Source organism: Convolutriloba macropyga, chromosome 6, assembly GCF_964194025.1.
Source record: "Convolutriloba macropyga chromosome 6, txConMacr16.3, whole genome shotgun sequence".
NCBI lineage: Eukaryota > Metazoa > Xenacoelomorpha > Acoela > Convolutidae > Convolutriloba > Convolutriloba macropyga.
The window spans coordinates 23,132,716-23,160,524 of record NC_134473.1 but is presented as its reverse complement, the minus strand read 5'-3'; the positions used below and the strand labels follow the sequence as shown (position 1 = coordinate 23,160,524).

The 27,809-nt window shown below is 35.6% G+C and overlaps 2 protein-coding genes across 3 annotated transcripts in view; both read left to right on the top strand.

The window, feature by feature from the left end:
* LOC142341580 (uncharacterized) overlaps window positions 1–20,370 on the top strand; it is an 88,105-nt gene extending 67,735 nt beyond the window's left edge. The window contains exons 10-12 of the mRNA XM_075392630.1: window positions 12,265–12,460; window positions 18,197–18,372; window positions 18,649–20,370. Coding sequence (XP_075248745.1) covers window positions 12,265–12,460; window positions 18,197–18,372; window positions 18,649–19,957 — 1,681 coding nt within the window. The 3' untranslated portion in view covers window positions 19,958–20,370. The remainder of the gene's footprint in view (window positions 1–12,264; window positions 12,461–18,196; window positions 18,373–18,648) is intronic.
* LOC142341581 (uncharacterized) overlaps window positions 1–27,809 on the top strand; it is a 316,826-nt gene that overhangs the window by 71,397 nt on the left and 217,620 nt on the right. The window lies entirely within an intron of this gene.

Below are 27,809 nucleotides of genomic sequence, written 5' to 3'. Positions count from 1 at the left end.
TGGTTTTGAGGCGAAGTAGCGGGTGGCTTTGCAGTGTGATTTTTTTCACTATATTTTTAACGGTGTTTGAAGAAAACTTCGGTAGTGCTTTTTTGTTCACATGAGGCAATTTCACATTAATTGTTACTGTTTTTCGATTTGGTTGGGATTATTTTCTAAATGGTTTTGCCCAGTCCATTCATAGTTCAATCTATGCCCGGTTTTCTTGTTTGAACGAAAATTCTATTTCTCGCTTGACATTGCTTTTCAGTTTTCTTTATTTTATCTGATTATTGTTGGTAATGGTTTTCCCAATTCACTCATATCCGGGTCTAGGTCTATTTTTAGTTTAGTCAATGAACATTCTTTGAATTGTACGTCAGGACTTGTCCTGCTGATTTTTTTCGTTGTCAAGATTTTTCCCAAGACCATATGACTTCACAATCACTTTAAATCTACTTTTTGTTCATTCGTTCATGCAATTTCAACTGAATTGCGTGCGTGACGTCATTTTTCACTCTTTGGGGAGCGAGACTTTTGTTCATTCGCGTTATTCAATTTTTGGTCACACGTGACTTATCTCTCCAAAATGACATCTTCACTCTGATATTGACTTTTTTTACTTGGTCAGGCACCTCTACCAAAAACGACGTCCTCACTCTGAGATTGATCTTTTTACTTCAATTTAAAGAGATGACTAAGTCTTATTGACTTCAAGTCTGAGTAAGGCAATAGATATCGGAAATTAAAAATTTAGATTACAGGCATTTTTTATTTTCAATTTTTGCGCATTTGGGGTCTTACTTTTTCTTGACTGTCAAAGTTTGATATTTGTACAAGTTTGTTGATAATCAGGTCACCAGTTATTTCATTTCTTTGGATTTTTTTTCAGTCGTTAGATTTTTTTGTAATTCGTTCTCTTTCCTTCCGTTTGATTACGCGCCAAGAAGTCAAAGTGCTACTTTTGTCACTCTGTGAGTTCTCCCTCTCTTTAGTTGAATATCTTGCGTGACATTTGCTTCTGCGTTGTTTAGGTTTTTTGTTCAGATGTGTGATAAGTTTGTGATTATAACTCACATGGCGCGCCCCACTCAATAATTTGACGTCTGCTATTACCTTTTGAGAAAGCGAACTTGATATGTAATTAAATCGAGTTTAACAAAGCGTTTTAATTTTTAATTTTCCGCTATTGAATATTATAAGCTCTTTAAAGGCCTCCTTGAGCCTCTCTGCGTCTAATTCTTAGGCGCTCTCGTTTTTTTAATTTGCTTCACCATTTGATCACATTTTTCGTGTTACATTAGTCACGATTTTCACGTTTGACTTCTGACTTACCTCACTCACTGTTTCAACTGAAAGGATTTTAAATTCTTTCAAACATTCAATTAGGCAATGCTGTGAATACAGTCAAGGTCAAGAGATCAAAATCGAAAGAGAACGGATAAAGCCCGGTCATTAAGTCATAGGGCATTAGGTTATCAAAGTTCATTAGAGCGATTTCTAGCTGATATTAGTATTAAGCTGAATACCCTCAAGTTTGGAAGCTGAAGTAAGTATAGATTCAGAATCTAAGTAAAACTGAACACTGAATTAGAAAATTTTTTGAGACTTAGGAATGCATAGGAAAGCTTAGGATTTTTTTTTCAATATCCAGCTCTTCTTTTGTTGCAATCCCGATGTGCTTCAAGCGCGTCAACGGCGGCTATATTCTGGCAATCTGCTGGCTATGTTGTTTTGTTGTGACACTTTGAACATTGAATTATGAAAATGTAGTGAATACAGTCAAGGTCAAAAGATCAAAATCAACAGAGAAGGCATAAACCGATAAATTTTTGTTTTTAGTTGTGTTCGTATGGCTTAATCCCCTTAGAGAAAGGTCTCATCGGTTGCTATTAGGAATTTAGTGATTTCAATCAATATGTTTATTTGAGAGCTAATGGTTTTTACAACTGCTATTAGTTTTCAAAAAACAGCGCATTTTTGACATAGTGCCGTTATGGACAGGTCTGGTCGGTTAATAATAAGGCATATGTGATTCAAAGAAATCTGTTTATTCCATAGCTAATGGTTGCTATTACTTTGACGCTATTTTCGTTCCAAATTTTTTTAACTCTAATTTTAAAGTAGAGTGAGAAAATGCGATTCAACCCGCATGATAAGATGAACTATAATTGAGATCAAAGCGATTGGCGTCAACAAATTTGACGCTAGTTCTTTTCAAATATGCTAGAAAAACTTTGGTTTTGGGACAGGTCTCATCGGTTGTTATTTGGGACTAAATATTCGAATCAATCTGTTTAATTCAGAGCTAAGGGTTTCCACAAATATGTTGCTTTTTAAAAAAAAATTGTATGCTTTTTTTGTGACATAGTGCTGTTAAGTACAGGTCTCGTCGGTTGCTAATAAGGCATATGTGATTTTTAAAATTTTGTTTACTTCATAGCTAATGGTTGCTATAACTTCAATGCTATTTTCTTCCAAAAAATATTGGCAAATATTTGGGTATTGCTTGTTAATAGCCGCACAGCGATAGCTTGGGCTATTATTGGCTTTCTCTTGGTATTTACAATTAAAAAGATTTGAATTGTATTGGGTCGTTGTCTTTTTGTGTAAGATCTGTTCACAGATTTTCATTATTTTTGAAGTCAAAATTGAGTAGTGAGTTTGGTCACGCCGGAAAAGTAAGTGGGGCGTGAAAATTCAGTTGCAAAACATCGAGTGGTTTTGAGGCGTGAAAATTTTTTACTCTTTTTTTAAAGTACAGTGAGAAAGCGCCATGCAAACTGCATAATAAGATAAGCTTTAATCGAGTTCAAAGTGATCGGCGTCAACAAATTTGACGCTATTTTTCATAAAAAATGCTCGAAAAAGTTTTGGTCTTGCTCGTAGTTGTTTTAATTGTGTTCTTATGGCATAGTCTTATTATGGTCAGGTCTCATTGGTTGCTATTTGAGACTAAGTGATTCGAATAAATACGCTTAATTCGGAGCTTATGGTTGATATTTTTCAATTTTTAGCGCTTTTTACAATGCCGTTAAGGACCGGTCTCGTCGGTTGCTAATAAGGCATATGTGATGCAAAATAATCTTTTTAGTTCCTAGCTAATGATTGCTATAACTTTGACGCTATTTTCTTTTTCCAAAAAATTGTTGGCAAATATTTGGGTATTGCTTGTTAATAGCTGGACAGCGATAGCTGGGGCTATTATTGGCCTTCTCTTGGTTTTTACAATTCAAAGATTTTGAATTGTATTATGGTGCTGTCTTTATTTTTACTGTGTGTTCACACATTTCCATGATTTTTGAAGTCAAATTGGAGTAGTGATTCTTGTCACGCCAAAACAAACAGGAAGTGTAGCGAAAAAGCGAGTGGTTTTGCGGCGTGAAGTTTTTTCACCCTAATTTTAAAGTAGAGTGAGAAAATGCCATGCAACCCGCATGATAAGCTGTCATCGAGATCAAATCGATTGACGTCAACAAATACGACGCCATTTCCCTTAAAAATTGCTAAAAATGTTTAGCATTTGCTCGTGTGTTTTTGATTGTGTTCTTATGGCTTAGTCCCATTAGGGACAGGTAGCGTCGATTGCTAATAAAGCATATGTGATTCAAAATAACCTGTTTAGTTCACAGATAATGGTTGCTATAACTTTGACCCTATTTTTTTCCAAAAACGTGCTGGCAAGTATTTGGATATTGCTTTTTAATAGCCGCACAGCGATAGATGGGACTATTTTCGGCCTTCTCTTAGTTTTTTCAATAGAAAGAATTAGAATTGTATTGTGGCTTTGTCTTTTTGTTTAAGTTCTGTTACCACATTTCCATGATTTTTGAAGTTATTTTGGAGCAGTGATTTTGGTCAATCCGAAACAAGTGGAGCGAAAAAGCGAGTGGTTTTGCTGCGTAATTTTTTCTCTAATTGTAAAGTAGAGTGAGAAAACGCCATGCAGCCCTCATAATAAGTGAAGCTATAATGGAGATCAAAGCGATTGGCGTCCACAAATTTGACGCTATTTCTCTTATAAATTGCCAGAAAAAGTTTGGGTTTGCTCATTTTTTAGTTGTGTTTGTATGGCTTAATCCCCTTAGGGAAAGGTCTCATCGGTTGCTATTAGGAATTTAGTGATTCGAATCAATATGTTAATTTGAGAGCTAATGGTTTCTACAACTGCTATTAGTTTTCAAAAAACAATGCATTTTTGACATAGTGCCGTTATGGACAGGTCTGGTCGGTTAATAATAAGGCATATGTGATTCAAAGAAATCTGTTTATTCCATAGCTAATGGTTGCTATGACTTTGACGCTATTTTCGTTCCAAATTTTTTTAACTCTAATTTTAAAGTAGAGTGAGAAAATGCGATGCAACCCGCTTTATAAGATAAACTATAATTGAGATCAAAGCGATTGGCGTCAACAAATTTGACGCTAGTTCCTGTCAAATATGCTAGAAAAACTTTGGTTTTGGGACAGGTCTCATCGGTTGCTATTTGGGACAAAATGATTCGAATCAATCTGTTTAATTCAGAGCTAAGGGTTTCCACAAATATGTTGCTTTTTTAAAAAAATTGTTTGCGTTTTTTTGTGACATAGTGCTGTTAAGTACAGGTCTTTTCGGTTGCTAATAAGGCATATGTGATTTTAAAAAATCTGTTCACTTCATAGTTAATGGTTGCTATAACTTCAATGCTATTTTCTTCCAAAAAATATTGGCAAATATTTGGGTATTGCTTGTTAATAGCCGCACAGCGTTAGCTTGGGCTATTATTGGCTTTCTCTTGGTATTTACAATTCAAAAGATTTGAATTGTATTGGGTCGTTGTCTTTTTGTGTAAGATCTGTTCACAGAGTTTCATTATTTTTGAAGTCAAATTGGAGTAGTGAATTTGGTTACGCCGAAAAAGTAAGTGGGGCAAAACATCGAGTGGTTTTGCGGCGTGAAAAATTTTTTACTCTTTTTTTTAAATTACAGTGAGAAAGTGCCATGCAAACCGCATAATAAGATAAGCTTTAATCGAGTTCAAAGTGATCGGCGTCAACAAATTTGACGCTATTTTTCATAAAAAATGCTCGAAAAAGTTTTGGTCTTGCTCGTAGTTGTTTTAATTGTGTTCTTATGGCATAGTCTTATTATGGTCAGGTCTCATTGGTTCCTATTTGAGACTAAGTGATTCGAATAAATATGCTTAATTCGGAGCTAATGGTTTCTACATTTTCGTTGATATTTTTCAAAAAATTTTAGCGCTTTTACAATGCCGTTAAGGACAGGTCTCGTCGGTTTTTAATAAGACACATTTTTCAAAAAATTTTAGCGCTTTTTACAATGCCGTTAAGGACAGGTCTCGTCGGTTTTTAATAAGACACATTTTTCAAAAAATTTTAGCGCTTTTTTTACAATGCCGTTAAGGACAGGTCTCGTCGGTTTCTAATAAGACATAATCTTTTTAGTTCCTAGCTAATGATTGCTATAACTTTGACGCTATTTTCTTTTTCCAAAAATTGTTGGCAAGTATTTGGGTATTGCTTGTTAATAGCTGGACAGCGATTTTGGCCTTCACTTGGTGTTTACAATTCAAAGATTTTGAATTGTATTATGGTGCTGTCTTTATTTTTAAGGTGTGTTCACACATTTCCATGATTTTTGAAGTCAAATTAGGGCAGTGATTTTGGTCACGCCGAAACAGGAAGTGGAGCGAAAAAGCGCGTGGTTTTGCGGCATGACATTTTTCCACTCTTATTTTGAAAGTAGAGTGAGAAAATGCCATGCAACTCGCATGATAAGGTAACTATAATCGAGATCAAAGCGGTTGTCGTCAACAAATCTGATGCTAGTTCTCTTAAAGAATGTTAGAAAAAATTTTGATTTTGCTCGTATTTGTTTTTAATTGTGTTCTTTTGGCTGAGTCCCATTAGGGACAGCTCTCATCGGTCGCTATTTGGGACTTAGTGATTCGAATCAATATGTTTATTTCAGAGCTAATGGTTTCTACGAAAAATATTGGGGCTTTTTTGTGACAGAGTGCCGGGTCTCGTCGGTTGCTAATAAAGCATATGAGATTCAAAAAAATCTGTTTAGTTCATAGCTAATGGTTGCTATAACTTCGACTCTAACTGTTTTTTCAAAAAAATTGTTGGAAAATTTTTTGGTATTGCTTCTTAATAGCCGCAAAGCGACAATTGGGGCTATTATTGACCTTCTCTTGGTTCTTACAATTGAAAGAGTTTGAATTGTTTTGGGGCGCTCTCTTTTTGTTTAAGATCTCTTCAAACATTTTCATGATTTTTGAAATCAAATCGGAGTAGTGGTTTTGGCGCGAAGAAGCGCGTGGCTTTGCAGCGTGATTTTTTTCACTATATTTTTAACGGTGTTTGAACAAAACTTGGGTTTGTCGCTAGTGCCTTTTTGTTCAGTTCACATGAGGCAATTTCACATTAATTGTTACTGTTTTTCGATTTTGGTTGGGATTATTTTCTAAATGGTTTTCCCAGTCCATTCATAGTTCAATCTATGGCCGGTTTTCTTGTTTGAACGAAAATTCTATTTCTCGCTAGAGTTTTTTTGTTCACATGCGGCATTTTGACATTGCTTTTCAGTTTTCATTATTTTATCTGATTATTATTGGTTATGGTTTTCCCAATTTAATCATATCCGGGTCTAGGTCTATTTTTTGTTAAGTCAATGAACATTCTTTGAATTGTACGTCAGGACTTGTCCAGCTGAATTTTTTTGTTGTCAAGATTTTTCCCAAGACCATATGACTTCACAATCACTTTAAATCTACTTTTTGTTCATTCGTTCATGCAATTTCAACTGAATTGCGTGCGTGACGTCATTTTTCACTCTTTGGGGAGCGAGACTTTTGTTCATTCGCGTTATTCAATTTTTGGTCGCACGTGACTTATCTCTCCAAAATGACATCTTCACTCTGATATTGACTTTTTTTTACTTTCACCTCTCCCAGAAACGACGTCCTCATTCTGAAATTGATCTTTTTACTTCAATTTAAAGAGATGACTAAGTCTTATTGACTTCAAGTCTGAGTAAAGCAATAGATATCGGAAATGAAAAATTTAGATTACAGGTACTTTTTATTATAGCTGCGAAGCTGTAAGCTGAGCGTAGCTATATTGCGGTGCTCTTGGTTTTTTTTTTGTTTCGTCGTCTGACGCTCTTTTTTCGTTTTACATTTGTTCACACCGCAAAGCTGAAAAAGTCAAATTTTCTGAATGACTTCTTCTTCTCACTAACGGCATTTGCGCGCGTGACGTCATTTCTCACTCGCTTTTGCGAAAGATTTTAGGTTATTTGCGTGATTAGATTTTGATCATACATGACTTACCTCACTCAATAAAATGACTTTTGCACTTTAAAACTTAAGTTTAATTTGAATTTGTTTAAGGTCAAAGGAACTCCTATGTGCAGTAAAGGTCCCTAATAAGAGGCTTCTGTGGAATGAATTTTAACAAGCTGTATTAATTTATTGCTGAATGTTTTTAGCCTAGTTTTTTGAGCGGCGTCAATTCTTTTTCAATTTAGATCTGTATCTGTTTCTATCTCTATTATATGGCACGCAGGTCTATTCTTTCGCAGCTATTCCGGCAATCTGCCGGCTATGTTTTTCAATTTGTGCGCATTTGGGGTCTTACTTTTTCTTGACTGTCAAAGTTTGATATTTGTACAAGTTTGTTGATAATCAGGTCACCAGTTATTTCATTTCTTTGGATTATCTTTCAGTCGTTAGATTTTTTTGTAATTCGTTCTCTTCGTTCCGTTTGATTACGCGCCAAGAAGTCAAAGTGCTACTTTTGTCACTTTGTGAGTTCTCCCTCTCTTTAGTTGAATATCTTGCGTGACATTTGCTTCTGCGTTGTTTAGGTTTTTTGTTCAGATGTGTGATAAGTTTGTGATTTTAACTCACATGGCGCGCCCCACTCAATAATTTGACGTCTGCTATTACTTTTTTAGAAAGCAAACTTGATATGTAATTAAATCGAGTTTAACAAAGCGTTTTAATTTTTAATTTTCCGCTATTGAATATTATAAGCTCTTTAAAAGCCTCTCTGCCTCTCTGCCCTTGAGCCTCTCTGCGTCTAATTTTTAGGCGCTCTCGTTTTTTACAACTCAAAGAATTTGAATTGTATTGGGGCGCTGTCTTTTTTTTTTAAGATCTGTTCACACATTTTCATGATTTTTGAAGTCAAATTGGAGTAGTGATTTTGGTCACGCCGAAACAGGAAATGGAGCGAAAAAGCGAGTGGTTTTGCGGCGTGAAATTTTTTCGCTCTAATTTTAAAGTAGAGTGAGAATACGGTGTTTGAACAAAAATTCGCTTTATCGATAGTGGTTTTTTTGTTCACATGCGGCAATTTCACTTTGATTTTTTTTTATAGCTGCGACGCTGTAAGCTGAGCGTAGCTATATTGCGGTGCTCTTGGTTTTTTTTGTTTCGTCGTCTGACGCTTTATTTTCGTTTTACATTTGTTCTAGAACATTCTGTCTCGTCACTGCTTAAATGGCTTTTTCGCGCTTGATTTCACGCTTTCTGCGTGACCTAAATTGCGGTTATTCAGAAACAGAATCTGTTCCTAAAACAAAGTTGATTGTAAGAAAACTGATTGTATGGTCCGACAGCCGAGTGGTTAAGGCGACTGGCTGTTAAGCCGGAGATCGCCGGTTCGAGACACGACAGGGAAAATTTTTTTGCACCCAAAAACAACCTCCTTTGAAATAAACTTGTAAGTTTTATAGGCGGCGGCGATAACTATTATCAACTCACTTCTGTATCTTTTTCCATCTGTATTTTACGGCACGCAAGTCTATTTCGCAGCTATTCCGGCAATCTGCCGGCTATGTTTTTTCGATTTTTTTTTGGATCGGACTTTTTTCTTAATGGTTTTCCCAATCGATTCATAGTCCGTTCTAGGTCTAGTTTTCTGTTTAGTCAATGAAAATTCTTTGAATTGTACGTCAGGACTTGTCCTGCTATGTTTTTTATTTGCTAAACCATTTGATCACATTTTTCGTTTTACATAAGTCACGATTTTCACGTTTGACTTCTGACTTACCTCACTCACTGTTTCAACTGAAAGGATTTTAAATTCTTTCAAACATTCAATTAGGCAATGCTGTGAATACAGTCAAGGTCAAGAGATCAAAATCGAAAGAGAACGGATAAAGCCCGGTCATTAAGTCATAGGGCATTAGGTTATCAAAGTTCATTAGAGCGATTTCTAGCTGATATTAGTATTAAGCTGAATACCCTTAAGTTTGGAAGCTGAAGTATAGGTTTAGAATCTAACTGAATCTGCACGGCAAATTAGAGCACTTTTGACACTGAAAAAAAGAAAAAATTCGGTCAAAATCCTTTTCTTTTTCGGTTTCAATCCCGATGTACATCAAGCGCGTCAGAGGCGGATATTTTCCGGCAATCTGCCGGCTATGTTATTTATTTGCTCTCGAATGAGAAGCAATTATTGTTAACGTGTGTGTCGTCTTTTCTGCGAGTTTTTCTCTGGAACGTTTTGCGCTTTTCTGCTAGAATAATCTTTGACTTCTCAAGTGACTTTTTAACGCATTTCTTAATTTTTGAGTGATTTTGAATTGCTCTCCGAATAAAGTTTGCTGTTTAAACAAAACTGATTGTTGAAGAGTTGTTGATAAGGCCTTGTTAACCGAGTGGTGAATAACTGTCGAAGCGACGGAATCGGATTCAGGAGGTCGGGATTCGAATCCTACCTTCGGCTGATGTTTTCGCACTCATAACGAAAAGTTTATCCAGGCTACAGCCCCTGAATTAAATTGCGCAGCTTGTCATTCGAGAGCAATTTTTCCGACGTTAGTCGGTTTGTTTTTTATCGGAAGTACTATTTGTGCAGGCTGTGTTTTGACCCGAAGGCAATAGTGAGTGAAATTGCCATATGAACTATTTTTTTCTGAGCGAGGGATTTTATTGATCATGCGCTGCATAGAGGGAAAGAATCTTTGTCTTTGGTTTGTGTTTTTGAGAAAATAGCGCATATAGATAATCGTTTTCAGCCGTTTTTATTTGGCTCCAATTTTTGCTTCTTTTGTGTAGAAGCTATTTTGATTCACGCTGCATCTTTATTACATAACCTGAAACTGATATTAAATAATTTGGGGAGCATGATTTGAGAGTTTTAGGTGCAAAATCGATTCACTTCGTAATTTCTTTAATTTTCAATCTTTGAGTGGAGTGTTTTGTAATCCGTACATATGACCCCTGTTGCTTATTGTCACTTTTCAATTACTCTATTTTAGACGCGATGTTTTTAATTTTTACTTGAATTAATAAGATTTTGCGGTGTTTTATTTTATTGTTCCTTCCATTTTGCTTTGAATCTAAGGCTTCTAAGATTTACTTAGAACTTGTTTCTTAATTGCTTTTTAGCAATGTTTTGAAATTTTGGCAGAAGATTGAAATGTCTTGATATTTAAATTGTTTTTTCTTTTTTTTTGACAGGAGAATTGCTATGAAATTTTAGTGAACCTGGATTGCAAAATAATAAAGTTCAGTTGTTTTTAATTGTTCTCAAAAGAAGTTTGTAGTAATTATATTAGTGTTGTGGTCTTTTTGCGATTTTTGCTCGAACGATTTTTATCTGACCGATTTTCACCTGATCTGTAACTTTTTGTCCTCAAAAAGGATGAACAGGTAAATCATTGAGGACAATAGGTGGCTGAGCAGCTCTCTTAGAACCTTACGCCTTACTAATCTCTACTTATGTTATTCATTAAACTTTTTAAGGAGACAATTCCATGGTGTCAAGGGCGGTTCTTAATCTTCAAGTTTACCGCCCCACGCACGCGCGCCAACCGCTTGCTGATAGTTTGAGAGGAATTTTTCCGACGTTAGTCGTTTTATTAATAGCAACCGTCAGCCTATCAAGTGGCTATTATTTAGGCGCTCTCCTTTTTTTGAATTCGCTTTACCTATTGATCACGTTTTTCGTTTTACATAAGTCACGATTTTCACATTTGACCTCTGGCTTACTTCACTCACTGTTTCACCTAATTGGATTTTAAATTCTTTCAAGCATTCAATTAGGCAATGCTGTGAATACAGTCAAGGTCAAGAGATCAAAATCGAAAGAGAACGGAAAAATGCCCGGTCATTAAGTCATAGGGCATTAGGTTATCAAAGTTCATTAGAGCGATTTCTTGCTGATATTAGTATTACGCTGAATACCCTTAAGTTTGGAAGCTGAAGTAAGTATAGGTTTAGAATCTGCACACTGAATTAGAACATTTTTTGAGACTTAGGAATGCATAAGAAAGCTTAGGATTTTTTTTTCAATATCAATCTCTTCTTTTTTCTTTTTATGTTGCAATCCCGATGTGCTTCAAGCGCGTCAACGGCGGCTATATTCTGGCAATCTGCTGGCTATGTTGTTTTGTTGTGACACTTTTGAACACTTTTTGACTAAAATTCTCAATTTCTATCTATTCTTTTTTCCTTTGTTTAAATCCCGATTTGCGTCAAGAGGTTCAATGGAGGCTATTTTCTGACAATTTACTGGCTATGTTGGTACTTGAGAGACATTAGTGTCTGAAATTTGATATGAGAACAAGGATGATTTGAATCGGGCTTTCCTGAGCCGCAGTTTTGTCAATTTAGTCTTGGTCATCCTTTCAAACTAGAGGGCATCATCAGTATTTCGCGGCTTTTGTCGGGCAATTTGCCGGCTATGTTACCTCAGTTTTTCTCGTCTTTTCTGATCGTCTACCATACAGAAGGAATTAGTTAAACAAATGATATACCATGTTCTCTGTTGAAAGTAGCTGTTTAGGATTTGATTTATTTTTTATTTTAATTCAAAGTTTTCTGGTTGTTTTGTGTTATTTTTGTATCCTGCGTTTTTCATAGTAATCATGTGATAAAATTTGTGAGCGCGCATTATTTACCTCGATAAACAAAAAACTCTTTTGCACTCACAGTTAAATCTAAATTGACAATATGAAATCTAATTGAAATTTAATAGAGATCACTCAAGCTATTTAGTTATAATGCTATATTGCTTAAAACGTTCTGTTTGACATTTGATTTGAAAACTAGGATGAAATTCAAATCGGAATGTCATTTTTTGGCTCTGATCCTGGTGGTCTTTTTAACTTCTGCGTCTCAACACTATTTCGCGGCGATTATCCGGCAACGCGGGCTATAATTTAGCATCATCGTCGAGAGAAGATGAAGGTTTTGTATGAGTGAATTTTACAACTTGTGTAAGCTAAAGACTGCTCCAGAGGTATGCGGTCTATCTGTGCACTAGATATAAGAGGCTTCAACGGCATCGCTGTCTGGCGCACTCTTTGGTGGGGACTCCCAACTACATAGCACCTGAGTTGTTGATGAAAGTGCCCTATGATAAGAGCTGCGACTGGTGGAGTGTCGGTGTGATTCTGTATGAGATGGTGCTAGGAAGACCACCTTTCTGTGCTGAGACGCCAGCTGACACGCAATACAGGGTAAGTTTCAAATTTTTCAGGAATTATTTTTTGCGGTTCTAGTCAATAGACGTTTTAGTGATCGTATCTATATTATTGTAATAAAAGATTTTTCTTCTGAAGTGTCCATTTTTTCAATGTAAGCTGATTTTCAGTTCCGAGACAGATTTTCGTCTTTTTGGATTTTTCCTTTTTATTAGACGCCCTCATATTTTCAGCAGGCTATTATTGCGCTCCTTTTTTTAACAATTCAAAGAATTTGAATTGTATTGGTGTGCTGTCTTTTTTTACGACTCGAAGAGGAGTATTGGAGAAGTCTTTTTTCAATCACTTTTATTGGAGTAAATTTCGAAGCAGGAAATGAAACGCGTAAAACAATTTTGAGTGGTTTGGGCGCTGAACAAAACTGAAGAGTGGAGAGAAAGGATGGATTTTTTTCATAGCGCTGTTTTCGACAGCGAACAAATCGAGGTGTAAAAAATAAGCGAGCTAAATTTTTATTCGTGTGCACCTTTTAAAAGCAGTTTTGTGGCGTTTTTTGTTCGGAAATTTGATTACGATAATGTATTATTTCTAGGAATCTTTTGATAGTGATTTGTAGTTGAAACCCATCTTTTCGCTCCACTCTTCAGTTTCATTTCCTGCTTCGAAATTTACTCCAATAAAACTGATTTAAAAAAGACTTCTCCAATTAATGTGATCTTTAGGCAAATTTGTAGGTTTGCCATCTATTCTGCTGCTTTCTAGGCGAATTTTAGCGCTTTTTAGCCTACTGGTTTATATAATAGTCGCCGTCAGCCTCTCAACGGCTATTTTTTATGCGTTCTCTTTTTGATCTCCCTAATTTTAAAAACTTCTTTCGTTTTCTGTTTCAATCCGGATGTGCTTCAAGCGCGTCAACGGCGGCTATCTTCCGGTATTTTTTAGTTTACTGCTACTGATTTGAGTGGACGCCTATAACTTAAGGAGTTTTTAGATACTTTCTGATAGCTGTTTTGCTGTTATAAATTGCTTTTTAAGTAGCATGAACAAGAACTGAGAAATTCTAATCTCTTTTTTTTTGCAGTTTTTCGTTTTATTTTTTTTCTTAGATAAGTTTTTAGCCTATTATCATTTCGCTAGTAAATGAGAAGTGTTTCAATACTCTTTTTGCTCTATTTAAGTGACATTTTTGGCTATATGTTCCCGGTTATTATTAAAAAAGTTCATTACCTTTTTCTTGTTTTTTTGTTGCTGTTTTTAATTGATTTTTGTGTTCTTCTTCAAAATCTTATAGCATTTTTTGGGGGAGGTCCTTGGTTCAAATTAGTTGTTTTGTTGGCTGCCTTTTGATTGACTTGATTTTCGTTTTGAAGAGTTGCTTTAAAAAATGATAGATCAATTAAGCAATTTTGACGAATTTTCTTGTTCAATCATTAATTTAACGCTATTTTAGAGATTTTGCTTTAAAAGTTGAAACTGAAAGCTAGACAGGGAACTTCTCAATGGAATAGTTTAAACAAATCTTTATTTTTTTTAGTTCTGAATTTTTATTGCTGCTTAATTTAATTCAAAGTGTTGGGCTGGTGTTTTCTTGACCATAAGTATGTGAGATACCATCTTAGCGTTTACTTTCCCATGCCGTTGTTTTCTCTACCTGAAATGTTTTTGTTGGTTTTTGTGTCAATTTGTAGTCCTTTATTTAATGAAACCTAACCGTGTCGCATGGTCTTTTGCCTAAATTTGATTTGGACTCGCAACTTACAAAGATATGATTAATTAGCTTTTCTGGTCAGATACTTTGGTTTTTTTTTCCTGTTTTGTTTCAAATTGATAAGTTTTTACAACATTCTTTATCTCAGTTTGTGTGGTAAATTTTCTGATTCGAGCTGTTTCCTGGATTCTTCTGGCTATGTTTAAAAATCCGTTGACCTTTTTATTCTCATCTTTTTTGACCTTTTTTTTCAATAAGTAGTCATAATTGAGTAATGATTTAAATCACGCTGGAGTAGTAATTTTATTGATGCTGGAGTAGCCAGAAGAGCGAAAAATGACTAGTTTTAAGGCGTGACCTTTTGAAACTACTTTTAAAGTTAATTAAGAAAATGGTGTTAAAACATTCTTGTGTTTTGATATCGAATTTTTTCACGTGCGCCAATTTACCTTTGTTTTTCTCAGCACCTTCTCTTCGAATAGTATTAAGAAGCAAGACGTGTGTTCTAATAGTGCATAATTGCAGCTATTTATGGCCATCAGAAAGCAACTAATGGTTTTTTATGACTTGGACGCTATCTGTCTTCATGAAATGTAAGTTGGTTTTTTTTGGGGTTTGACTGTTTTTGTAGTTTTTGTTTTGTTGATTAGTCTTGTTAATCATAGGTCTCAATGGTTCTCTATTGTGGAATTTTTGATTTTTTAAACTGATTTATACGGTTGACTGGAATCCGTACGGTTTTAATGAATATGACAAAAATTGACGCTTTTTTGTGTTATCTTCTGCTTTTTTATTGTTGTTCCTTAGCCTCAGTATAGGCAGGCTCGAAGTCGCTCTCTGATGATTCACAGTTTGATATATTTAAGGTGTTTCAATATTATATTCGCACAAAACTGTTTTGACGACTTTGACACTGCCTGCGTTCAAGAAACCTTGATTTTCTTTGCCGTTTTGTCCTTATTTTGTGATTCTGACAGTTAGCCTCTTTAGTGATGGATCTCATTGATCCTCTACATAGGCATTTTTGTGATAGTCTATTATTTCTATTCAAAGGTGACGGTTTTAAAGGCTTTTAACACGAGATTTTTTTCAAAAATTGTTAGTGATTTTTTGTGCTTCTAATTGTCCTTGTCAATAGCCCTCTCAGCTTCTCAGTCGGCTATTATAGCGCTCCTATTTTTTTTTACAATTCGAAGAGTTTGAATTGTATTGAGGTGCTGTCTTTTTTTCAAGATCTGTTCACACATTTTCATGATTTTTGAAGTCAAATTGGAGTAGTGATTTTGGTCATGCCGAAACAGGAAGTGGAAATTTTCACTCTAAGTAAAGTGAGAAAACGGTGTTTGAACAAAAGTCGCTAGTGGTTTTTTGTTTCCATGCGATAATTTTACTTTGATTTTAGCTGTTTTTTCGTTTTTTTATTAATTTTTTTTCTTAATGGTTTTCCCAATCCATTCATAGTTCATTCTAGGCCTTGTTTTTTGTGTGTGAAACAAATTTTTCTTTCCCGCTAGTGGTTTTTCGTTCACATGCGGCATTTTAACTCTGATTCTCTGTTTTTTTTTCGGATTCTTTTGATATGGTTTTCCCAATTCACTCATATTCCGTTCAAGGTCTAGTCTTTTATGTAGTCAATGAAAATTATCCGAATTGTACGTCAGACTTATCCGGCTATGTTTGTTTACTTCGTCGGCTAATATTTTTTAAGTTTACCCATTAAGCCCAATTTTAGATGCCCGTTACTCGAACTTTGTTCTTATAACATGTATCGTCTTACTATGAAACAGGAGTATGTTCATTTACAAAATAACATCAAAATAGTTCGTTTTTCAAATTTTTTGTACAAAATCATTTTCATTATTTTCTCTTTCAATCCCATTCGTTGTTATGGGAATCAACGGCGGCTATTTTCCGACAATCTGCCCGGTAAGTTTAAGTTGATGAGTCATCGCTTACCTCACTCAACAAAATGACTTTACGTTTTCAAATTTAAGGTGGATTAAAAATATTTTGAAGCCAAAGGTACTCGGCTGTGTAATGAAATACGTGAGCAGAGTCAATGTCAGAAACGAAATCAATAATAGAAACGGGATAAACCCATAAAGCCCAATTTTAGATGCCCATTACTCGAACTTTGTTCTTAGTTACCATCTCTAATGCTTATTAATAGCCGCCCTCATCTTCTCAGCCGGCTATTATAGCGCTCCTATTTGTTTTTACTTCGTCGAATAAAAAAATGTTTCGCTTTACCTCATTTTGCCGCTTTTTCAACATTTTGCGTGATATCTTTTTGACTTCTCTAGGCTAGTTTCTCTCTTCTCTCATTCTGCTAAAATTGATTTTGAACATCAGTTGCTCAGCAAAGCAATTCAAAATGAACAGAGTCAGTATAAAAAATTGAAGTCAGAAGTAGAAACGGTATAAACCCATAAAGCCCAATTTTAGATGCCCGCTATTTGAACGTCGTTCCTATAAGTCTTAGTTGCCATCTCTAATGCTTATTGGTATTGGTATTAGCCCCTGTAGCCTCTCTCTAAGAAACAGAAGTTCGTTATGTTCAACTACGAAATGCCATCAAAATAAATCGGTTTTAAAAAATTTTTTTGTACAAAACTTTTTTTTTCAATATCTTCTATTCTTTCAATCCCAATCATGCTTATTGGAATCAACGGCGGCTATTTTCTGGCAATCTGCCGGGTATGTTTGGTATTGATTCTAACCCCTGTCTTGTCTCAATACGAAACAGGAATATACTCAGCTCCAAAATTACATTAAAATACATCAAAATAGTTCGCACTTTAAAATTGTTTGTAGAAAAATTATTTTCATTAGTCTTTTCTCGTTCAATCCCTATCTTGGTTATGGGAATCAACAGCAGCTATTTTCTGGCAATCTACCGGGTATGTTTGTTTTACCGTCACTTAGTCTTGCTTTCTAGTGAATCTTGATTGAATCTATTTAATTGTTCGATTTCTTAGGTAAGAGTTATGACGACTTGAACATGACTTGTTTTTGAAAATAATTGAATTTTCGGATTTTGCCCGTTTTGTAATTGTTTTTTGTTGTTGTCCCTTACTCATTAATGATCGGTCTCCTTGGTCCATAATTAGGCATAATTGAATTCAATAAAAGGCTAAGTTCATTGCTAATACTTTTATTGTAAAAGTATTAGCAAAAAACTTATTGCCTTCATTTTATTGCTACTTTTAAAAATTATTGCCTTCATTTGTTGCTACTTTTATCGCGTGATCGCTCAATTGTTTTCATTAAAATTTGTGTATGCTTTCTCGTCATAAATATTTCGGTGTTTGATAGATTTTGAAGAGTTCAAGATTTGATGTTTCGATGACTTGAATTGCAATTATTTTCAATGACATCGTAGAAAGTGATTTTTTTTCAAATGTTTTTTTGTTCTTGTACTTTGTTTCTCAGTTTTTTTCTACAAAGTTATTGTTTGCTGTCCAAACGCCCGCTAAGTAGAAGTATTTCGCTGTTGATGTTGAAAATAAAAATATCAATAACCCTAATTTTCTAAAAGTGGGAAATGAAGTAAATTTGTTTTGTTTTTTTTTTGCAGTGTTCTGTTAACTTTCGCGGACGTCTTTGTATATATTAAGTAACGAAGGCTGTTCCCTTAAGGAGTAAAATAGTGTTGTTTCAATTTGTTCTATTCTTCGAATTGGGTTTCCGCTTTTTCGACGTTTTGCATGAAATACTTTTGACTTGTCTAGGCTAGTTTCATTTAAAGCTTTAAATTCAAAAGTGAATTAGTAGTTCATGTGCTCTGGGAGCGTTGCGCAAAATTTTTGACAGCTGTTTAATTGTTCTCAAAAGTCTTGTCTATTCAATTTTTTGTTTTATTGATTTTTCATCATTGGCTTTAGAATACTTTGCGCTCGCTTGAGTGATTTGAGTTCTCGTTTTCAGAAACAATGTAAATCACTAAAGACCGGGGAAGTTAAGTCCTATACGTCTGTTCCGTGCTCTTAGCTTTATTGGTCTCTAGTATACGTATCCCCACCAGAACTGCTATGACATGATTTTAAGACTTCGATTTTGTTTAGGTGCTTAATTGGAAGAAGTATCTCCGTATACCGCGTGATCTTGTGCCAATTTCACCCAACTGTATTGATTTCATCCAGCACATTTGCAAAGATCAGCGAAACAGACTGGGCTCTCGCTCTGTGCAGGAGCTGAAAGGTCATCCTTTCTTGGCTGATCTTCCTTTCGAGGATCTCAGGTATGCATTTGAATAACTGTTCCTATTGTTTGTTTTGCTGTAAATGCCCTGAACATAATTCCGAGCACAAATACTGACATATAGCAGCTGTTTTTATGATTGCGAGTAATGATCGAAATAAATGTATTGATTGAAACTCTTTCCATACGCGCTTCGAGCTTTCAATATCAACGATTTTCTTCAAGTTCTCATTGAAAAAAAAACAAGACTATCACCACCGATTTGTTTTGTTTTTAATAGAAGACTATTAACCGAGTTTAATACTTATGTTTTCAGACGTTCAGTATCTCCATACATTCCGGAAATTAAACACGACTTGGACACGCAACACTTCCAAAGTGAAGACGGTCACCTGATGACGAAGCCGGTCAACAACAGCGACTACCAACCAGATCACACTTTGAAACATCCGGACCACGCTTTCTACGAATTCACATATCGAAGGCCACCCATGCCCAATGTCAACTCTAACTGGGATCCTAGACGGTCTCCAGAACTTTCTGGGATTGGAAAAATCCCAAAAAGTAAATCCATGGGATCTGGTTTGACAAGTAAGCTGTTCAAATCGAGTACAAATTTGACGGACTTGGAATCGTCTAAAGAATCGGAAGCTGATGATATTGAATCATCTGTCAAACATAATAGCCAAAAATCGGGAACTTCGATGGCCAAAAAGTTCTTAAACGGATTGCGAAGCTTCAGGAGCTCCGAAAATTTAGTGGACGAAAATGGAAGCAGTGGACATGAGCAAACATTTTTGAGCGGAACATCGCAAGGATCGAACAAGAGCTCGTCAAAGAAGGAAAAAACTAAAAACTCCAACGCCAACCTCATGGGAAACTCAAGTGGCCAACACCATCGGCGGCATTCATCAGAACTGGCCATGGATACAGACTCATACCAACAATCCATGGATTTTGAATCTCTTGCTATCAGAGGCCATAATGGCCAATTTGCTTCACCACCAACATATCAACACAACAATGCCACTACTTACACCACTAATCCACCGTTTAACAACCGATTTGACCCAGTTAGAAGTAACTTTAAAAACGGAATTGCTAACACTTCTAAACTCAATACTGAAAGCCATTATCAATTGTCGCGACCGCCTCCTATGAATGCCCCACTGAGGAAAAATTTTCCTGGTACAGATATAGAGTTCGAACAGGCACAAGGTTCGCCCCAACCGCAGTCATCGAGAGCTTTTCCCATACCAAACCTTTCATCAATACAACCCATTGATTCATCAACTGTCAAAAGTGGTGCTGCAATTAGCCAACGCAATGATGACATTAACAGTAGTTCACGGAGTAGAAATTCAGGCAGTGTGAAATCATCTCAACACCAAAATGCACAGTCAGCAGCTGCGAATGCACGTCAGAGGTATGAACAGAACTTGAACATGTTTTTGCGTCGTCAAGATTTTATTACTGGCCCTGCTTCACAAAGTCACCAAAGTCCAATGATTGGAGCAGTTTATGGAAGTAACACGGTCAGTAGAGGTCAAAGGTCAAAAAATGGTGCTGCAGTTTCTTCGAGGAGATATGAGGAACAAGAAGATAATGAAGAGTGTTATGTATGAAATAGTTATTTTTGTTGACTTTTTCAAATTGCTTAGAGCGTGTATTTCAATACTCGCGCAACTTAGCTAAATGGAAACTGAATGTCTTTGGAAAATTTAGCTTAATCTATTTCATTGGCTATGGGATTTTTCTGATTTCTTAATTTTTCCCTCCATATATCCCAAACTTTTGTTTTGCCATGAATTTCTGAAACTTGTAAATTATGGCTCTGGTAGTCTCTATAAAGTGGATTATTTTGTTGCGAGTTCTTTTATGCTTCAATGATAATACTTCAATTTGAGAATTACTTTGATGGAGCTGATGTGTTTCTTAACCTATCATTTGACGTGCATTTTGTATTTGAATTTTACTTAGATGGCAGACTTCATTTTTCTTGCTAATCGCTCACTGAATAAATTGTTATTGGTCCCAATCTTAGCATCTGAGTTCGGCATGCAGAATTGTTTAATCTTTTTTCCATATTCCCGTTGACTTTTCAAAATGGAGTATAGCCGAGGAAAGCTTTATTGCTATAGTCTTGGTTTTTTAATTTTTAATGCAAAATTTTAGCTTGACCGTTTTTGCGCTTTTTTTTTGTTCTAGAACACTTGAGTTTTCATTTTTGAGCGGTCTAAGTTGCCTCTTTTCTGAAATGAAAATTATTGTTAATATTAAACAATTGCGAATCAAAGGCGTTGTAGTTTAGCGGCTAAGAAGGTTGACGGTTATCCGGGAGGTCTAGGTTCGAACCCATGTGGGGTCGGAGGTTTACCCATTAAAGATTTCTAAGCTACAGTCCCTCGAATTAAATTGCCCCAGCCTATCGTATGAGAGCAATTCATCCGACGTTAGTTAGTTTGTTTTTATTCCATACCTCGCGTCGACTGCTTGCCTCTTTTTAAAAGCGGTTTTAGATGTTGCAGTTTTTGAAGATATTTTATAAGGTACCATCTGTACAGAAGTAAAATCATATAAAATTATTATGTAAACGTATTAATTGCTCATAGCAACAATTGTAAACGTGTTAGGATTGTTATGCAAATTTTTCGCTTGACAGTTTTTGCGCTTTTCCTCTAGAATATTCTTTGACTTCTCAAGTGACTTTTTCACGCTTTTGTTCTTCATTTTTGAGTGATCTCTATTGCTCTCACTCTGAAGTAAAGCTTGTTGCTAAAATAAAATTGATTGCAGCAGAGCAACAAGAAGGGCCTGATAGCAGAATGGGCAGTGCTTCTGGATAGAGAGCGGGAGGTCAATGGTTCCAATCCCGGCGTGGTTAACTATTTTTGCGCTCATGAAAATTTTATCTAGGCTACAGCTCCTGAATTAAATTGCCTCGCCTGTCGCTCGAGATCAATTCTTCCGACATTAGTCGGTTTATGATTATTCATACTTGATTTAATTCGTAACTGGTCGTGCGATAGTAAGTAGCTAATTTCTAAAATAGAATGAAGAAATAACTCCGCCTTGAGAAAGCCATCTGGGTAAGTTTAATGAGCTGCTACGATGGATTTTGCCGCTCGAATGGCAATGAATAATATCGCTTATTTTGTCCATTATATGCCCAGCAAATGATTTGACTAGCACTGTCTGTCGGAATGGGAATTATCCCATCGTGGCAACTATAAATTCCTGGGCAAAAAATGGTGGCAGGATACAAGACTCAGATTATTTTGCTATAACGAATCAACGGATAGTTACTGCGAAAATTAATTAAATATTCAGAGCTAAAAACTAAGTTACTGTAAGAAAAAGTTCTAATTGCTGAATCGTTCCTCCTAATAAATATCAAACAGCAAGGTTAAGAGACCTCTATCTTAAGCTGTTTTGATTGCTGTTTTGCTGCCTCGTAAAAGTGGCGATGAGGCTTGTGCAGCTCACTCAAATAATTTTGATTTTTTAGTCATTAGCTTAAACTTATTGGTTTGATTTTGTGCCAGCCTTTGAGCAATCATTTGCGGCTTTTTACGTTCGCTTACGTGCTCATCAGTCCAATTAATTCCCGTGTCCGTTAAAATCTCTAATTGCTCTCGAACACAGTTAAGTTGTGCTGTCTTTTTTAAGCGTTTTTTTCTGACACTTTAATTTTTTGTCCTCAAAAACGGGATGAACAGGTGAAGCCCGTAGGACATTAAGTGGGTTAACGCTTGTTGGTCGTTTGAAATAAATTTGCCCGATGGTAGTCGGTTATATTTTCAATACGCTATGCAGCCAATTGTATTACATGGAGACTTCGCAAAGAATGCAAAGTATCTGACTTTTTGTGTTCAACTATTATTCTGGCTATTACCGTTCGCTCCATAAAATTTTTATTGGCTAATCAGCTGTCGAATTTGAGCAATTTAATTATTTAATCATATGCCGGATTCTGTGTAATGATGTTAAGTTGACCCTTTTTATGTCAACTTCCTTTACAATATTTCATAGTTTCCTGAAAAGTCGATCAACTTTATGCTATCGATTGCCTCTTCCATTTTGTCTCATTCGGCGAAGTGAATTAAATTGCTTTTCGATAGCTTTTACCCTTAAAATTTTTTGTCGCTCTCTTTTCTGTCATTTGTGAGGTGATATCATTTTCGAACTTTGTTATTTCTAATCCTTCACCACCACCACCACCAACCACATTGCAATTGCCTTCGTCATATCATTAGTTATCAATCTATCTGTCAATTATCAAATGAACTCATCTAATAGTGTAAATGCTCTGTACTGCTACTAGTGCTACTACTATAATGTATAATACTATCTTTAAACCAACCAGTGCTACATTAAGTTCCTTTACATTCACCAGGTGTTTGTGTCTCTATCTTTCTTTTGTTTAGCTCATCTATTTCATTGCTGTTCTCAATACTCATTTTCTTTTTCTCCACTTTCTTCTTATTCCGCTATCACACTGCTTCGCAATTGACGCGCTTCGATGTTCCGCTGAACCCAATTTTCCATTGAAAAGAATTAGGAACCCCTTCCGGAAAAGAAATAGGAGCCCCTCCCCGGAATTCAGACCTGGGTAGAATAGGACTATATGTAAATGAAAATTTTACACTTTAACTGATAAATTATAAATGATGATAGTCTTGCATGTTAATTGGTTATTCGAACTTTTAATTTATTGGCACTTTTAATTGGCTATTCGAATTTTTAATTTAATTGGTTATTCGAACTTTTAATTTATTGGCAATGCAAGAAGGTATTAGATTGTGCGCATCAGGGAAATTTTTGGATCAGCCGGGGAGGGAGCCCGCTAATAGCTCTCTTGAAAAGTTTGCTTGAGTGCGATCACAGTTAATGCGTCTGATCCTACAAGCTTGGCTCTTGCTCACACATCATTGCTGAATTTTACAAACAATTTAAACTCTGGTCCATACCTAAATTGCAACTAGTTAATAGCCGCGGAGCTTGGGAAAAAAATGTGTTCATTGGGTCTAGAGAAACGGTCCACTGTAAGACGTGCTGTTTTAGTGAATAATATCGAAATGATTGTTACATTGTGATCTATTTATTTGCCTATTCGAAACTATTCTAACTTGCTCTCTATTCTTTGTTTCTAGATTTTTTTTCATTTGTTCAATAATGTAATAATCAAATTGATTAGTCATTTGAATTAAATCACATCTTTTGTAAACTGTTTTCATTTAGTTGACTGTTAGAGTCCAAAAATAGACATTTCTGTCTACGATTAAAAAGTCAAGATTTACTGATCGAAACAATGATCGTTTAATTGCTCTCAAACGAAGTTTGTAGCAATTATATTAGTTCTGTGGTCTCTTTTTAATGCTATTTTTCGCGCGACCGATTATTTGTCTTTCCCTTTTACCTTATCGTCCTCAAAAACGAAATCAACGGGCAAAGCGCGGAGGGCATTAAGTGGCTGAGCAGCGCGAGCCCTGACTTACGCCTTTCTAAGTATGTGATTCACCCTAAGTATGTGCACGGCGGTTCTTAATCTTAAAAGATTGAGACCCCTCAGTTACCCTCCAACACACCCCCATCTGCCCCCTCCCAATACTCCCCATGCGATTTGGACCCCGTCTCGTCCAGCCCTCCCAAACCTTCCCCCACGCCCATTGCTTGACCCCCCCCCCATCGCTTGACCCCCCCCTTAAAATTTGTGTGCGTGGCGTCATTTGTTGTACTTCTAAGTCAATTGCGTGACTTACCTCATGTTTTATGCTTTTAGATAAAAATTGTGAGTTTCTGTGGAATCAAAGAGAAGTTAAGGTTTTTTTCCGATGCAGAGCGTAATTTTTTCTCGAGTTCTCTGCCGTGCTCCTATTCCCGCTATTACAATGCAGCGTACATGGAGGTTTTTCCAGTAGGTGTCAATGATTATGTTGAGTGACTAAGGATCAATGCGAGTGGTTATTCTCATTTTACCTTTTGTTTCATTAACTCTTGTTGTTCCGACACACTCGACCCACTTAAGTGTGGGAGGAACTATATACTCAAACGGTTTTTTTGTACAGTCAATTTTGGCCGATCGAAATATTCATCGTTGAGAGTTGTGAGTCGTGTCATTAGAAAGCCCGTCCAGCGTAGAATGTAGAATTAAAAAGATTTTTCTAGTTTCGTTTTTTCCACAGAGTTGTCGATGTCGAGGTTTAAAATTTGACTGATTTTCGAAAAGTATGTCGATGTTTGCTGAAAAGATGTTTACGTTCTTAGCGATAGTGTTGTTGGTTTTACCTCTAAAGGTAGAAGAGTATTGGTGAACTGTTGAATCCAATTTTTTAGCCTAATTTTTTTTCATCAAAAATGACACAAAATAAGGTTGTCTAAGCCGCTTTGCTGAAATTTGAGAGGGTTAACACACCTATAAACTGCTGACACCTATAAATCTGCGTTACCTCCAAAGAAGACTAGTTTTACTTGCGCTTATTTGAGAGTGTTCTTAAATTAAAATGTTGTCGTTTTTTTTGCTAGTTTATCTCGATAGTTATTCAAAAATCATCTTTTATTTTTGATGTTGATTTTTTTTGTCAAATTATTCATATCGATGATGCGCGAAACAATTACGTGTTCCTTGCGGGGAAAAGAAATTGCGAGGCTGGTTTTAGTCTAATCGTTGTTTTTTACAGTCCAAAAATAATTCGGATTGTAATCAGTCGCTGTCTTTGAATATAATTATGCGTTTTTTTTTGATTTTTTTAATGTTGAATACAGAACAGATCATTTCTTACGAATGACAGATTCAATGGCTTCCTAAGGAGTTGGTCGGTTTAAGCCTATGACCGTTTTGACTTTTTGAAATACTTGCTTTCAAAAAAACGATTGGTTATTGGGCTTTGCCATTTCTTTTTTTGTTTAACTTGTAGCTCCAGGTAATCAAAGGCAAGTTGCATCAGCTTTTTAATGGATCAGAATTTAGTATTTATTACGTTTGTACGTTTTAACTATTAGTTTTCCCAGTTTGTTACTACGAGTTTTTACAATAAAGGAATTCTGGGCTTTTTCAAATCTTTTAGGTTCGTTTCGTCGTGTCACATGATTGTCAGGTCAGATATCAGCTTATTCGCGTGAAAAAAAAGAAATGGAACTTCAATTTTTCCTTTGAACAGATTATGGTTTTTGCGGCATCGACACCATCTTCTGCAAGAATTTGATAGAATTTTTTCTCTATTTGTTGTTCTTTGTGTAGTCGTATGAATAATTTTGGATAATTGCAGGTCTTATTGGCTTCCTGTGATTGGCAAAAGGAACCCTTTACTGTGTTCAGTTGAAAGATAATGTTTTTCGTGACCCTGAAATCAAGGGTTTTGTAAAAAAAAAGTATAGACGTATTTTTGAACTTTGCACTTTGCTGTTTTTGTTTACTTGTTACCTAATCTCATTAATTACAGGTCACATATCAAATTATTTGTATTGCGGAAAAGCAAAATTGAACATATCTCATGTTTTTAGTGCTTTTTTATATTTTTTTCATGACTTGGACACCGGTTTTCCGCAAAAATTTGATTAAATTTTTAATTTTTGTTTGTCGTTCTTTTTGTAGACCTATGACATATTCTGAATATTGACAGATCTCGATGGCTTTCTTTGGAATTTAATGAACCTATTAAACCATTTCGATAGCTAAATTTTTTGGCTTTGAATTTGATTGTTTTCGAAAATTACAAATGAATTTTTTCACCTCGTACTTTCTTTTTGTTTCATCTACTTGTTACCTAGTGTCGTTAGTCAGAGGACACGTATCGCATTATTTTTGGGTGGTGACCAAAGAAGGTGCAATTGATTACTTCTTTAAGTGAATAGAATATGGTTAAAACGGCTGCGAGACCGTTTTGTCGCTAAATTTAATTGAATTTTTGTTTTCGTCTGTATTTGTCCTTTGTTTTTGAACATATTCTGTATAATGACAGGTGTTAACGCCTTCATATGGAAGTGTGAATAAACTTACTTATTTAAAGATTTCCGTTGTGGAAGTTTTTCTTCAAAAAATTTAACGTATTTTTCTAATTTTGCCGTTGTTGTTTTCTACTTGTAACCTATGCTCATTAAGGACTGGTTGGATGTAAATAATACTTTTGTTGTTGTTGGAGGCATTTTTTGACACCTACATTTATTATTCCCTTTCGAAAAAATGCACTTTTTTGTCGCTTCCTGTCGATAGTGCTCAACAAATTCAATTTTCATACAGATGCCGCGTGAACTTGTACATGTGTTTTGTCAATGGCTGACAAATTAAAGAAACATCAGATCGCCTTAACTGCCCTCGGTGCTCAAATTTATAATTTTCTGAAGATGGGGACATCTCGAGAATGTGAGAACAAATGTAATCCGTAACTGCTCCTCGATTTGTAGGATAATTCAACAGAACTAAGAAACTGACTAATTTCTGTAAACACCCCATTTAGATCTATAGTTGTTATCAACAAAGCCAAATTATTGTAAAATCAGTGTCCATTTTTGACGAAAAAATCTGGAATCAATTTTAGCGTCCTATGGTTTGTTAAAATTGAGAAAGTGGGTGTAGTTATGATCAATTTATCATATATTAGGCAAGTAGGCTACTTTCAGACCAAAAATGTGATCAAAAATAATGAAAATCAGTTCGATAAAGCTCTATAAGTCAGAGAAGGACGAAATTTGAACACAAGATCAATGTAAACACTACGATGGTCGGGCTTTCTAAAGTTACGCGTCATCTCTCGCTATGTAAATCATATCGAGTGGCCGAAATTGACTGGGTGAAAATTATCCTTTGAGTGTATAGTTGCTTTTCCATCTAAATGTAGTCGGAGCAACTAGCTGGTCAGTTTTTTCTCAGCTATTTAGGTTGACGTTCTGTTTTTAACTCAAATTAATTAGCGAGAGGTAATTAGTTGTCAAGTTTCCAAGTTTATGTATCCACTGAAGATGCCCTTAGTAAAATGTGAATAGTTTTGAGATAAATGTTTTGACCACTAAATCAGAAAAGTATACACTCAGTAGACTGTTCTGCATTCATCCAAAAATGTTCTTACCTGACGCTTATCATATTCATTTCTCTTCCAGATCCGTGGTCTTTCCTTTCGCTCTGATATTATCCGAATATGTTCACCCGTACCGAATTCCAACTCCTGTATAGAGTACTGTGCGAGTGTAACTCCAAATTCTTTTTACTACTGATTCTTGTACTGATTCATGCTTTTTACTGCGACCAGCTATGCAGCTCTGTCAATGCAATGCGTAAGGAAATTCGGCATTTCATGCGGACAAGTTACGGAAGTTCAATTCTATAATGATCCATTGACTTAATGTATTGATTGAGGTCTGATATTAAAGGTAGACTTGGATTTATACTTGCCCTGTGCTTGTGTACGGAGTTCGGTATGAGATGGAAAAAAATAGAAGATGCCTTGATTCTCTACCTTAAAAATTGGAATCTCTAGTGTA